This window comes from Rhopalosiphum maidis, chromosome 3 (assembly GCF_003676215.2).
Source record: "Rhopalosiphum maidis isolate BTI-1 chromosome 3, ASM367621v3, whole genome shotgun sequence".
NCBI classification, from domain to species: Eukaryota; Metazoa; Arthropoda; class Insecta; order Hemiptera; family Aphididae; genus Rhopalosiphum; species Rhopalosiphum maidis.
In genome coordinates, this window is record NC_040879.1 from 28,577,960 (window position 1) to 28,592,270 (window position 14,311).

The 14,311-nt window shown below is 28.1% G+C and overlaps 1 protein-coding gene across 1 annotated transcript in view; it reads right to left on the minus strand.

The window, feature by feature from the left end:
• Nucleotides 1-14,311, minus strand: part of LOC113556860 — a 503,097-nt gene that overhangs the window by 7,682 nt on the left and 481,104 nt on the right. The window contains exons 7-11 of the mRNA XM_026962058.1: nucleotides 12,416-12,575; nucleotides 11,428-11,558; nucleotides 9,316-9,475; nucleotides 6,443-6,853; nucleotides 3,456-3,830 (exon numbers count right to left, since the gene is read on the minus strand). Of these exons, the coding sequence (XP_026817859.1) occupies nucleotides 3,456-3,830; nucleotides 6,443-6,853; nucleotides 9,316-9,475; nucleotides 11,428-11,558; nucleotides 12,416-12,575 (1,237 nt within the window). The remainder of the gene's footprint in view (nucleotides 1-3,455; nucleotides 3,831-6,442; nucleotides 6,854-9,315; nucleotides 9,476-11,427; nucleotides 11,559-12,415; nucleotides 12,576-14,311) is intronic.

Here is a 14,311-nt window from a genome sequence, read left to right on the forward strand (position 1 = left end):
TTATATTAAATTAAAAGATGACAATTAACAATTAGTCGTTGTTTAATATAGTGCACCTAAAAGTATTTTTTTATCAAAACTTGTATTTTATTTTTTGTTTAAAATAGAGTAATAACTAACCACATTAAAGAATAATATTGTGAAAACAAGTTAAACATAAAAAATAAAACTAATAAGACAGATTATTAAAAAATAAAAAAATAAGTGGATATTATCATAAAGAAATATAATCAAATGCTTACAACTTTTACATGGATAATATATATACCTATTTTAAACTTTAAATAATATAAGAATATGTTAGGTTTATCGTTGTCGTTTGGTTTGTATTAGCATACTTATAATACAACTTTATTCAAATCTTATTTTATAGTTTTATGGGAAACTATTTTTTTTATAGTAATTGCATGTATTAAGAACTCAAAACTTCTAATATAAAAGTACATTTCTAGAGAATGTCGAGTGTCACAAAGATAGGTTCATTTTAAAATTTTAGATACAAATAATTGTATATTATCTTTATAGTAATGTAAATTGATGGGTATTTCCAAGAAAAAAATTCATACCAGTATCTATATAATAAGACACTAGATAATATATGTAAAGTCTATTAAAATTTAAATTCTCTCTTAAAATAAGATTTAAGAAATTACTAAAACAGTTTTTTTAAGAATCAATAAAATAAAAGAAAAAATATTTAATGATAAGTTACATATTATTACGAGTACTGCCGTATACGCGACGCAAAAGATTGACTACATAACAGATATAACAGATATTTTTCGGTTTCCAATTCCCAAATCGTCAAATGAGTAAATATTGACATCTGTAAAAAAGCTTATTTACTTCTCCTTTTGGTGATCACGATAACGAGTACTACACAAAAGGATAATTTAACAAGACCCCGCGGGATTTACACTTTATAACTCTAATGTATCTTTACTCTCAAACTGACCACGATAACGAGTAGTGGAAGGGAAAGTAAGTATAATAGTGTCTTGCTACCTTTTGCAAAAGTGTTTTCTCGCCACAACTGCATCAGTACACACACTTGAAATTAGGTACTCTAAAAAAGGGTAACTAGATATGCAAAATAAGAAGGGATTTGTTTTATTATATTTTATAAATTGTATAAATAATGGAAACAACAGATTATCGTAGAAATATTATGTATATATATTTATCCATTTTATTTAACTTCAAGATATATTATGTTATTGGTATTGTTATAAAAAAACAAAATGTATATTTTGAGGTATTGCTGTGTATTTAACTCATTTAATCAAAACAATAGAATTGTTAATATTGAAAAAAAATAAACTTTATTAACTTATGCATGAATAAGTTTATATCTCAGCAAGGCCTATATACATGCAAATCAGTGAACGTAAATTTAATATATACAATATAATACGTTCATCTAAAAAGCGCCGTGTGGAGAGAAAAAAAAAATTAAAATATCAGTTGCCCCAGAGAAAATGGAAGGGGAAATATTTTTAAGTGATTTTGTCGTATAAAAAATAAGTATTTTACAGGCTTCTATTTTTCATTAATTTTATATAAGTATATATATATATATATACTATAAATTACATATTATACTATATAGTATGTATGTATAAAAGTTATATAATATTATATAAATATGAATTTATTTTATGTACAATTGAGCAATAGAAGAAAAAAAAACAATACATTTAATTAATTTTTTAATTTTCACCATTTATTTTCAAAATTGTTTTGTCTTGTGTAGGCATGAAGGTAATTTAACGAGTACGTAGTTCGTATAAGATCGTGAAAGAAACATAATTTAACCAAAGCTCACAGTAAACAGTTATGGAAACATAATACACGTTAATGGTTATGACAATATAATATTATATCTTTACACTACATTGTATATACGTATAGTCTTCAGTTCTTCAGAGACTCGTAGAACACTGACAGAGGTATATAATATTAAAATGCTTGGGCTGCAGTTGTATACATTATATCACCGAGGTGAATGCATCTATGGTGTTTACAACCATAATAATCATTAACGTGGTATAACGACCGTAAAATAACAAGATATACAACTACAGCTACGACACGCGTGTGGTCACTAAACGGAAGGTTGGTTAAAAAAAATGTATTTTATGACATAATATAAGGGTTTGTTTTGTTAAAAGTATCAAAAACAAACCAAGTCCAGACATTATATTACCAGTCAATCAAGTTGCTTATTAATTATTACGATACCCAGATGAAATATACGGAATTCGAATTACCAATTTACATAAACGTTAATTAGAATTGTTTTTGTAATTATATTGGCTTATAGTTATGTTTTAAGTGTATACACTTATATTAATTTAAATAATGAAATACAAATAAAGTTTTATAACAATTATTACATAATATTATGTAGTTGAGAAACGAATCTTTTATTAAAGTCGTTTCATTTACGGTTATTTCATTATTTGTCTAGCGTTTTTGATTATTTTGAATTTTTTGAATTTTTTTTGTATAATACATAGTGATTAAGGTATGTATAAATTAAAATTAAATATATCATTTTTGTTGGTAATTATGTTTTCCCTGTAGTGTTAATGCCTTCATAACTGCGAAACATTAAAAATCAATCGTTTAAATGGTTAAAACAAATTGCCCATAACTTAAAAATAAAAATTATAGATACCTATATAGCTCTAATCTATACAATTATACAACAATTATAACAGACTCACTAGAAATATTAAGACAATTATTATTAAATTGGAATATAACGCTATAATTATATTATTATGTAAATTGTAAATACAATAGGTAAATAAATTGGGCTTATCTAAACATAATTTTATTTTTTTCCATCATAATATTGTATATGGTAGTTATGCAACTTTAATTTCCATTAAAATATTTACCACAAAGTTTTTGTCGCTGTAACGTATACATTACCTATCAATTTAACCACTTACATATTTATTATTTCTGATTTCGTAAAAAAGTTTTTATGTAACTCGAAGTGTACCAACTCACTTATTAATGTTAGATTTTTTTCAAACATATAAAATCTTTTAAATCTTTTATGCTATCGCCCTACATAGTTATATTTTTAGATTTATAATTTACTTTTAAGTTTTACCACCGACATAATAATATAATCATTTTATTTATTTATTTTGATATTCTAAACTAGAAAGCAGTGCTCGTCAAAACTTTGAACGATTATAGCAAATATGGCATTTATATTTAAATTGGATAAGTACAGTAAATTAACCTGACGACAATATTATAGTTTATTTATATCACGATGGCATAGTAATAATAATAATAATAATATAACGGCGCGTATCGTACACGCCAATCAAACAGTTGTCGGAAATGAAAAATCGCTCGACGTCAACACGCTGCGAACGGCTGACAATAGCACAACACTATCATTTGAGCGATCATCATCGCGCTATACGTACCGGAAGTAGTTTGCTTGTCGGCCGAGTTGAGTGTGTAGGCGGTAAGCCACGTGCGGTCGCTGGTGCCGCGCGAGTTGTACGCGTACACGGCCAACCGGAGCCCGACCGACGGCGACAGCTGTCGGAGCGTAAAGTCCGGCCGGTCGGCCGTCAGGTTGGCCAACATCGGTGGCGCCGGTCCGTCGGCGGCCACCGCGGGCCCGCCGTACCCGTCGTCCAGGCCGGACGGGCCTCCGTCAGCGCGGCCAGCCGAGTCGTACGCCTCCAGGGCGAAGCGCTGTGCGACTCCACCATCGAACCCTTGAGTGCACCACACGTGCACCGAGAACAGCGTCCGGTCACCGGAAGTGCAGTTGAATGGCGGGTCAGGTCTCACTGCGAACCGGGAAAAAAAAAAACGACAAAAGAACGAAATAATTAACGACCGCGAATAGAAAAACCGTAATTTAATCTAATTATAATATAAATAATCATTTCTAACAGTCCTAAACAATCCCGTTTTCGTGCGCGCGACGAGCCTGCAATCAGCCGGCCGACTGGAAAAATAAATATATTATTAGGAATTCTAAACGGGCAGCCCAGTCGCATAGGGTCTAGTCTTTCAGCAAAATACAAATATCTTTTGGGTGGGCACGACCCGATTGCGTACGAATTACCTTTTTGGGAACACGATTTCGTATATTTGCCCGACTACAAAAGAACCCCTCAAATACGACTCGATTGCATACTAAATAGGATCCAACGTTGTCGAATTTATAATTATATAATTTTAAAACTAATTATAAAATAAAATGTATGTCGATCAACAGCTTAGAAAAATAAACAAACAATGTTTCAAAGAATTAATAGATTGTTGTTTTATCGTTGAATAATTTGTCGCATAAGGTCATAATTAAATATCATTGTTCAAATTAATTAAATATGGTTAAGTATCGTGTATAAAATACATACCTATAAAGCTATACATATGATTAGCTGAACTCGACATCAGTTATTGAAAATAAATATTTCTTTGAAATGTAATATAATTAATTGAAAAAATATATATTTTCGTTATTTTAAATTTATTACGATGTACACTAGCTAGTAATTGAAGTTTGAATACGTCATAATGTGGTTAGTCTGGTCAAACTAAACGAAATAAAACTAAATATATAATACCGTGGCGTATTACTAGAATATTTAGAAAAATTTCCAAATTATTAATTTCAATTTAAATCCCTATGGATATGATTTCTAAAGTGCGAGTAAACACTATGGAATTGGCTGCTCTAAATTGAATATGTTGATTTTGTTATAGTTAGGTATAAGTAGTTCTAAAATTCGTTCATTTTAGCAAAATTGCACAAAAATAAATATTTATTTTATGGAATAGGTGAGTCGTTAGTATATATAATATATACATATTATATATCAAACGCAGTTGTATTCTACTCTCTGGTGTAGCCTACGACAAATTATTATGACAATATTTTCATATTGCTATAAATTTAACATTTATAAAGTAGTGGTTTAAATTGGCAAGACATACTATTATAACAATTATAATATACTTGGGTCTTAATTATGTACATTGAAATAAATTTGAAATAATTGTTATATACAACATTCTGTAATTTTTTACGTGTACATTCAATTGTATACAAAGTATTAGTCGAATTATCTGGAAAATAAAATATTAAAAATCTTATTGTGTGCACTATAATTCAACGTAAGTGCACAATAATATTACGTAAATGTGATAACAGGTTTGAAACGTTTATGAGCCTTACTCATGCATTCATACTCTGAAATAATAATAATCATAATAATAATAATAATATTACGTCCGTTATTATTATTATCATCCGGGGCATTGTTAAACGTAAACCACCGAGCTGAAAAGAAATAAACGGAAAAAATTCGATGGTAATGATTGTAAAGCTACTCGAAATTCCCTCTCCAAAACGCAGAGTATTTAAATGCACATCGTTTGCTGAATGCCTACGTCTAATCCCTGTACGTAAATGCAGCGAATGATTACGAATTTCATTGTACCCGACGCGATGCGACTGCAGCAGTATAGTTATTAGCGAAAAACGTAATTGACCGTTGCGTTTTAATGTTTTTTAATTCGTTTAGCCTATGCCACGTGTAAATGTGTTATGCGAACGCGAATTTCGAGTCCTAATTTTGCTATAAAACGCATGGTAAATAGAAAATAACGAATCAATCGTACCAGATTCAATGATACGTGTAACAGTTAAAGTTAATATGGAAATCACATTTTAATCCATAACTACTCGCGATATATAATCATTTTGATTTCAATTTACGTATTACAATAGACGAACGTTGTAGTAAGCGATAAACTATGATATTATTATTATATCATTCGTTCATTGTAAACTAACGAAGTTTCTAATCAAGTGTAATCCATTAAACTTATCTATTATCTGTTAGAATACTACCTCTCAATTATTCGTGTTTATAAATACATTATCAATTCACAAATGATATTATAATTTTGACGTTGCTACTAATAAGTAGACGTGCGTTAAGTCGGCACGTTCAATAATGTAAAGAATGCCAACATTGTCGAGAAGGTTTAATAATAATGAAAAAAAACCATCTCAGGAAAACTAAAGCTTTTTATATTCTGAAAATAACACAGTGAGTTTATCAAAAATGCTGAGTTTGTACCTTAAAGTCGGGAAAAGAAAAATTTCAATCACATTAAAAAATATTACTAAAGCGCAGTTAAAAAACTTTTGACATTTTACAAAATAGTCAACCCTGATTTTGTCAGGTGTTTACCCGGGTTAAGGTCTAAAATTAATATAATTTTTAATTCTACTGAATTCACCTTTATTATAGCAAATGCGCCTATCGGAAAGTGAATCATATATTGATATGCAATTCGCATACACACATGCAACACACATTATCAGTATCATCATCGACGATATTTTATTTTTATTGTAATAATTATTATTGTGGGCACTCACCGGCTGCGATCACGTGGAAAACGCAAGGCTCTATTTGCTGTCCGGCGGTGTTCGAAGCGCGGCAAGTGACAGTTCCGTAATCGTTGTCCCCAACGTTGCCTCCATTTCCGTTGCCTCCTCCACCGCCGCCCATTCCCATAACCGAAGGACTGTACGTGAGCACCGACGATAGTCTGCCACGTTTGCCGGATGACAAACCACCATTGCCATTTCCGGTTTCGACGCCACTCGACCTAGCGTGTTGGATCACCTCGTTGCTGCCCATTTCGGACGCCACGCCACCCGTCCGATTAAACGTCCACTTGAAAATGTCCGGCGCCGGATACGCGTCCACTTCGCACACAATTTCCGTGTTCTCGTTTCGGGCAACGCCATACGTCAGTTTTTGGTTGTGCCTGCATACCGGTTTGTCTGCGGACCGCCCGAAAACAATGTCATCATTATACATAATATATCATGATTCATGATATTCTAAATTTAAATAATTTCTAAAAATTTTACTGTTTAAAATATGACAGTAATTAAACAACTTAGATTTTATTTATTGTTAATAATTTTACATTAGGAGTGTAAAAATCACAAAATATATTATTGATTTATAAAGCTAATGAAGTATACCTAAGTCAAATTCATCATATACATAGTAGGTATATATGTATATATTACACATCAGCATTCGTATAATTATATGGAAATAATACAACTGGGTTAATCCGTATTCAACATAATATATAGATTTTCATATTGAAATGCCAAACAAATTTTTATCCGAAAATGTTCATTCGTTGTAATAACGTATAATTTTTATTAACAATTATTATTTTTTTTAATTATACAATTTTTTTAAATTAATTATTCATTAAATATCATGTATTTTTTTTTCAAATCATCTTATAGGTATCAATAGGTACATTAAAAACTATATTTTGTTAAAGCTGTTTGTACTTTAAATAAAATATAAGTAGAATACAAGTACTATGAATATAACCATAGAACACGCTTTAGTAAACTAGTTAATATTAATTATTGAAAAGTTTTTTTTTGACTGATGACAATTTATTAAAACACCATACACAGTTATGTTTTGCAATATCATTGTAAAGTTCTATTTTTGTATTACAAAGTGAAGTATATTATGCACACACATATATATTTATATAATGTAAATCTTAATAAATTAAATGTAATCAAATTTATTTTTTATTTTTATGCACTCCGACTTATCTATTTACTTGATACTAGTCATAGTTATAGTGCCTGTTTAATAATTAATTTTACTTGGTACAATACATTTTTTTCAAATAAAATTTAATTTTCTTTATTATCTAATTATAATATTAATTTCAAAATTGAATAGTACATTTTTAATCCTGCTTTTATGTTTTCAAGTAATTTGCGTTTAATTTTTGAGATATTCATAAAATATATCAATATAAATTATAATTTTAATAAGCATAAAACCAATCAAAAAAATACATTTGTATATATTATTTATGTATATTGTGTATCAACAATTAAATTAATTTATAGTATGGCAATTTTATGATTTGTTTTTGTTTACATTCAATTTCAAACTATGATAAAGTGTATAATACCCTAAAAAATGTTATGAAAGTTAAAGTGAACTTGATAATATTTGAAATAATTAAAATTGAGTGCAATCGTAAAATAAAAGCTCACAAAATTGAAAACTAATTCCAAGAGGATAAAGTATAATAGTTTGTTATAATTCGATAACAATGTATTAGGATAAATAATTGCAATGTTCAAATCGTAGAATATACGTATATAAATTTATATAAACCAACACAGATTGAGTTAATTAGAAAATGTTTAAGTTTATTATGAATGGTATAATTTTTCAACGTGAAATAATAGGATATTGATTGTTAAATATACAGGTGAAAAAGTTTATTCAATTTAATTTTATAATAACTGAAATGCACTAATATTGTTTGTAATCTATTGTATATAGAGTGATTTTGACTTTAATAATAATATTGATAATATACGATATCCGGATATCCAATTAATATTATTTCATAGATAATATCTTATTATTGTAATAAATTGCCCAATATTATTTAATTTAAGAAAACACCTTACATTTAAAAGTTTCAAAAGTTTTTTTTACACGTATATGAGTACATATAAAATTGATGTTTTGTGTCGGACATATTATGTACTATGTATGTGCTGATAATGCGTACAAAGTTTCATTAAAGCACTTTTCCTTTAATGTTAGAACCACAGCGGATAAACTGCGTGTTTATCAGATTACATAAACGACAACTGTCTAATACGGGACAGTCGGTAGGCAATTTCGCTACATACTCGTAATCGACTAAAACGTGTTGTGAACGGTGCGTAAAGCGAACTGTATGCGCCGTAATAATCATTTTATTTTGAATTATTTTCAACGTGTGTACCATATTAAAAATTGCGTGGTTAATATAATTTAAATGCTATTTTTATTAAGTCATGCGACGTATTATTGGGTCAACTTGTATCGATTTTATTAAACGAGCTTAAGATACATTAGTTGTAAAGTAATAAATTGTTATATTGTGTAAAAGTATAGGTAGTCCAAGGTAGTTCTAAACGATCATCAAATACTATTTGCTGACTATATAATGGAAAAATCAAGAAGTTTCAAAAATAGCTTGGCCAACTATCAAGAAAATAATCGCAATTATTATTATTTTAGGACCAATATAAATCGTAATAAATAAATCTATTATTATATTATTATGATTCGTGCAAGCAGTCTGAATATAAGAAAATTGCGGTTAGTTGGTTTCAACTAGTCCCTTATTTTCCCGTATACCATATATAATATTATATTCGTAAGTATTATCATAAATTGCCCTTACACATGACTGTTAGCCGGACGACGTTGCTCTCGCCGTCTCCCTCCACGTTGCTAGCCAAACACGAATAGTTTCCCGCCTGCTGTCTCTTGACGTTTTGAAGTGCCAGGTCCTTTTGATTCATAATCACGCCGCTTTTCACATTTCCCTGGACCACTTGACCCTGTGTCCGGTGAACAGAAAACAAACACGTGTATTCATTATTAAAACGCACTCATTACCCTGGGCCTGTATTCAAGGCACTATTTTTTCACGTAAAAAATGAATGAATTCAGCGATAGAAACTATACGGAGTAATCAGAAAAATACACATATACGCTTAACATAACACTCGAACGCAACTTTTTTTTTTTTAAATGTTTTTATTTTTTACTCATGTAAAATATTTCACCACACGAACTTATCCTTTTCCGTATTCTAATAATAATGCTAAAATAATCACATGATTTCTAATATTGTTCGTTCAAGATTTTTACTTACATTTAATAACGAGTGCTTCAACGTTGAAAAATTCAGTGTACCAAAAATAACTTACGTATGGTTTTAAATAAATTATTGGTCAGTAAACCGAGTATAGCTATAAATTAGTATACTAAAATTCAATAAATGGTATAGATAAAATAGTAAATAAATTATTAAATTGTTAACAATGATGATTCAATTAAATCATTAAATCGAGTTTAACACTATACCTACATATCCTGTCATAAGTTTTTTAATATAATTTAACTGACACCAGGATTATTCATTTTCATATTAATACACTAATAAAGTTTTGAAACTCTGTTTGTTTGTTGATATACTAATCATTGAGAACAATTTATTTAGTACTGAAGTCTGAACATACAATTAATAATAGATGTTTGACATAAAATATTTGTTTTCGAAGTGTTCATTTTATGAATAATAATCAGTGTCTACCACGACGAACCGAAACTTAAAAAACAATTTAAAAATAAATTGTGTTCCGGTCTGTGTTTTTATTTTTATTAATATTATTATCAAGAAATATAACGATGACAAATTGAATATCAACTACTATACTTTTGTGTTTAACCTACATTAAAGAACGGATTTATGTCTGTGAATGACATCAACGCACCTCATAATAGAAGTCTCATTGGAATATAATGAAAAATAAAAAATAATGAACTGAAAATATAGTTATAAAAAGTAATTATTAAGATGTTTTGACGTTATAAAATAAGAAAAAAAACCTACGTGTCTATTACACCGCAGCGCAAGTTCCAATATTTATATTATGGATGGGTAAAATATTTTCAATCAAGAAGTTAGCGTGCGCCAGTATTGTCTGGCGGGCTTACCTTGTTTATCTTTTCTTTTAAATTAGCAGCGCTGGAGGTTATATTAATCAGACAGGTATCGAAAGAATGCAGTACGGTGTATTAAAACCGTCCGTTTAACAAGGGCCACGTAGCAGTTTACGCGTAAAAAATAATATTATCGAATCAATAGTTGATTATTTCCTTTTTTCTTTTTTTATACATAATTTGTCGTCCGTTCGCCGTTTCTGTGTGTGCGTGCGCGCAAGAAGATGTAAATTTACGAGCACTGTTTATGTATGTACAAAACTCAAAAGCGCTTAGTCACGTCCTACAACGACTTTAACTTGTTGATCTCGTGGACAAGAGGTTTCCATCACTAACTGCAGAATACACAAACGTACACTTTAGATGCAATCGCGCGGCAAGAGAGTTTGTTGGTGGTGCGGTAGTGGATTTTCTTAAGACGCTCGCTGAGAACTGCAATTATACGGCGATGCTCTCGTGTATCTTTTAACGACGGTTATCATTTTATATCTCTTCATTAACGCCTCTACTGTATTGTAAGTATAAAGTACCCCGTTCTGAATTATTCGTATCTAAAGTCCCCCCCCCACCTGTTTAGCAACCACAGAAAAGACTGAGATGAGAATTTTTTTAAAAGCATATACAATTCTATTATGCAATTTACAGTTCGTCATAAACGTCGATAAATGAGTATACACGACTGCATTTTAAATTGCACAACTGAATATTTCCACTGCAGGTACTTATACATATAAATATATTTCGACTAGACAGAAATATTGACGTGGAGACGTGGATAACTTACGTTATGTTTCCAAATCACTTTGTACGCAGGTGGATTAGCATCGATTTTGCACTCAAAATATACATCGTCTCCTTCTTCAATGTCTGCCGGATTCATATTAATTCCCAAAGCCAGTTTTAATATCGGTACGTCTGAAACAAATACGTAGCATCCGTACAGAAAAATTAAAAAATAAAAATTATTTTACGCATAATTCAATAAGGTGTCGTTGATTCTGACAAAATACATTAAAATACAATATTAGATACTTTTTTGATCCAGCTAAATCTATATGATTTTAGTACAAATGTTTAATATCTATGTAATTAAAATGTTGAAAAATACGTTGTAAATGAGTATTTACATAAACTGATATTAAACGGACCATAAGAATCGACACTTGAAATGTATTTCATCACGAAAAGTACATGAATATCATTACATATAACGAAATAAATATAAATATAAATCAAGTAGAAATATAACATTTTGTAGAACCTATCGCATTTTTAAAATAATATTATATTTATGTTATTTAATTTTGTCGATATATTCAAATTTGATGTTTGCTTAATTTAATTTAATAGAAAATAATATTATAATATTTGTTTATATTATAGAAACAGAATTATTGATTTGACAACTGAAACATAACGAATATAAACTATATTTTTATATTTTTAGTAAATAACTACAGATAATAAAGTATTATATTATAAATAAATGTATAGAAAAATATATATAACACAATAATTCTTTGTTTACATGTTCTGTGTATATATTTAAAGTTTGTATAGATATAAAATTCAAATAAAAAATAAATTAAAGAAACCATTTATATTATATTAGTTAAGGATAATTATTTAATTTTTGGTAACACATTAATTAATAAAATTATTGTATTTTTAGTTGGTTCTGTTGTTCTTATAATTTCGATAAAATATTTTATTTACCAATGGAATAAAGTACAATATGTTTTTACAATAGCCATATAAACTGAATTACTTACAGTGCACATCGATCGTCCATGAGTCTTCCACTTTACCAGCCATCTGCTCTAAGTGTTGCACATTTTGATTCTCGGCTCGGCATATCAATGATTTACCATTGTCTGATTTTGTTGGTTGGAAAGTTAAAGTGGATGATGTTACATTGCCATCTGGTGATACCTGTTAGATAAATACAAATAAGCTTAATATTAGTATACGTTTTCGTTAAAGTTAGTTCAAAAGCAAAGTTATTTCCGTTTCTTAATATTCTTCGATATCCAATTATTAAAGTGTAAAGTTTACATTTTGCTCCTAAATAATGCCATTTTAAATAAAGGAATGTATTGGAAACTTAATTAATAGTTTTTAAGTTTTTAATAAGATAATTATTTATACTATAGAGTATTAATAAAGTTTTTGATGGGAAGTTTTTTTTTCAGTAAAATATATAATACAATTAATATTGAAAATTATAATTTATATATTATAATATACTTATTAAATATCATTAGTTAAATTAAAAATAATTATTAAAATTAAAATAATATTTTTTCGTTCGTAGTATAATATATGTATAGATACAGATTCATAAAATTATCATATTCCAAATTTCAGGTTCAAAAAATAAGTCTTAAATTCACACAGTTCAAAATATAAATTTATAATAATAATATCTTCTTCGATTTATTAGGTATACACAGTGGTTACGTATTTATGGTTCAATGGGTAACGAAAAGTTTTGGATTTCCTTCATTACACGAAATACTATTACCGAAATAGCAAATACTTAAACTGTAAATATTCGAACATGAAAATATACACAAACTTAATTTAATCAATAGAGTTTTCATACAATATATGAAATAGGATATATAGCTACGTAGGTATAAACTTGGATATATTTGAGTTCAGGAATACCAGTCAACATTTCTTGACGTTAGTTACGATGATACGATATAATGATTATACTTTAAATTCTAAACGTAGCGACATGTGTATTGATTTTTCATAATGATAAGTGCTTTTTTTTACATCTTCTGAAGTGGTAAAAATGCTTAGACTATTAAACTTTTTTAAAAAAAAAAGTAAATTCAGCGGGTATTTCAAAAGATCATAAGTAAAAATTGCAGTACTTTTTTAATAATTGGGCAAAAAAAAAAATGGTATCATGACTGAAGACAAAGATTGAGATAATATTATTGTATTAGAAGATTAACGTAAAGCCGTTGATAAAAATATAACTTAATTTGATAAAATATATTTAGATTATATTTTACAAATCAATCATGTTGTTTTTAATTTTTTAATTAAAAATAATTAATCAAATAAAATAAGTTTCAATTTTTTTTTAATTTGTCTTTTTTATATTTATACTTAAAATGTTTAACTTAGTAAAAATCAGTAATTTATGTTCAAAGATATTATTTATGTAAAAAGAGAAATTTAATAATATAAGAATATTTTTACATGCAACGTAAAATGTCAAAATTACCGTATATTAATGAATGGACAAACTTTGTATGTAAATACTAAAAACTATAATATATTTTGTTGTACTTTAGTCGTAGAATATTTTGTCATCAAAGAAAAAGTCGGTATGGTGGTTTATTATGATAAGATTTTAAAAACATTTGTGTGTCAGTACAAAGTTTAAAATCGAATCCGAAGATAAAATTAAATAGCATCTGCTATCGTGATCATAAATATAAATTGAGTTTATTTTTATATTTTAAATTTACAACCTATTCATAATAAACGAATTATTATGATATATTAAAAAACTTTTTAAGCAGTTAATATGAAAAATTCAAACTGATCATTTTTTGGTAAATATTTTCGAAAAATAATTAAAATAAGTACCTACCATAAGTACAAATTGTGAAATTCATGATATATTATACTCATATTATTATTTA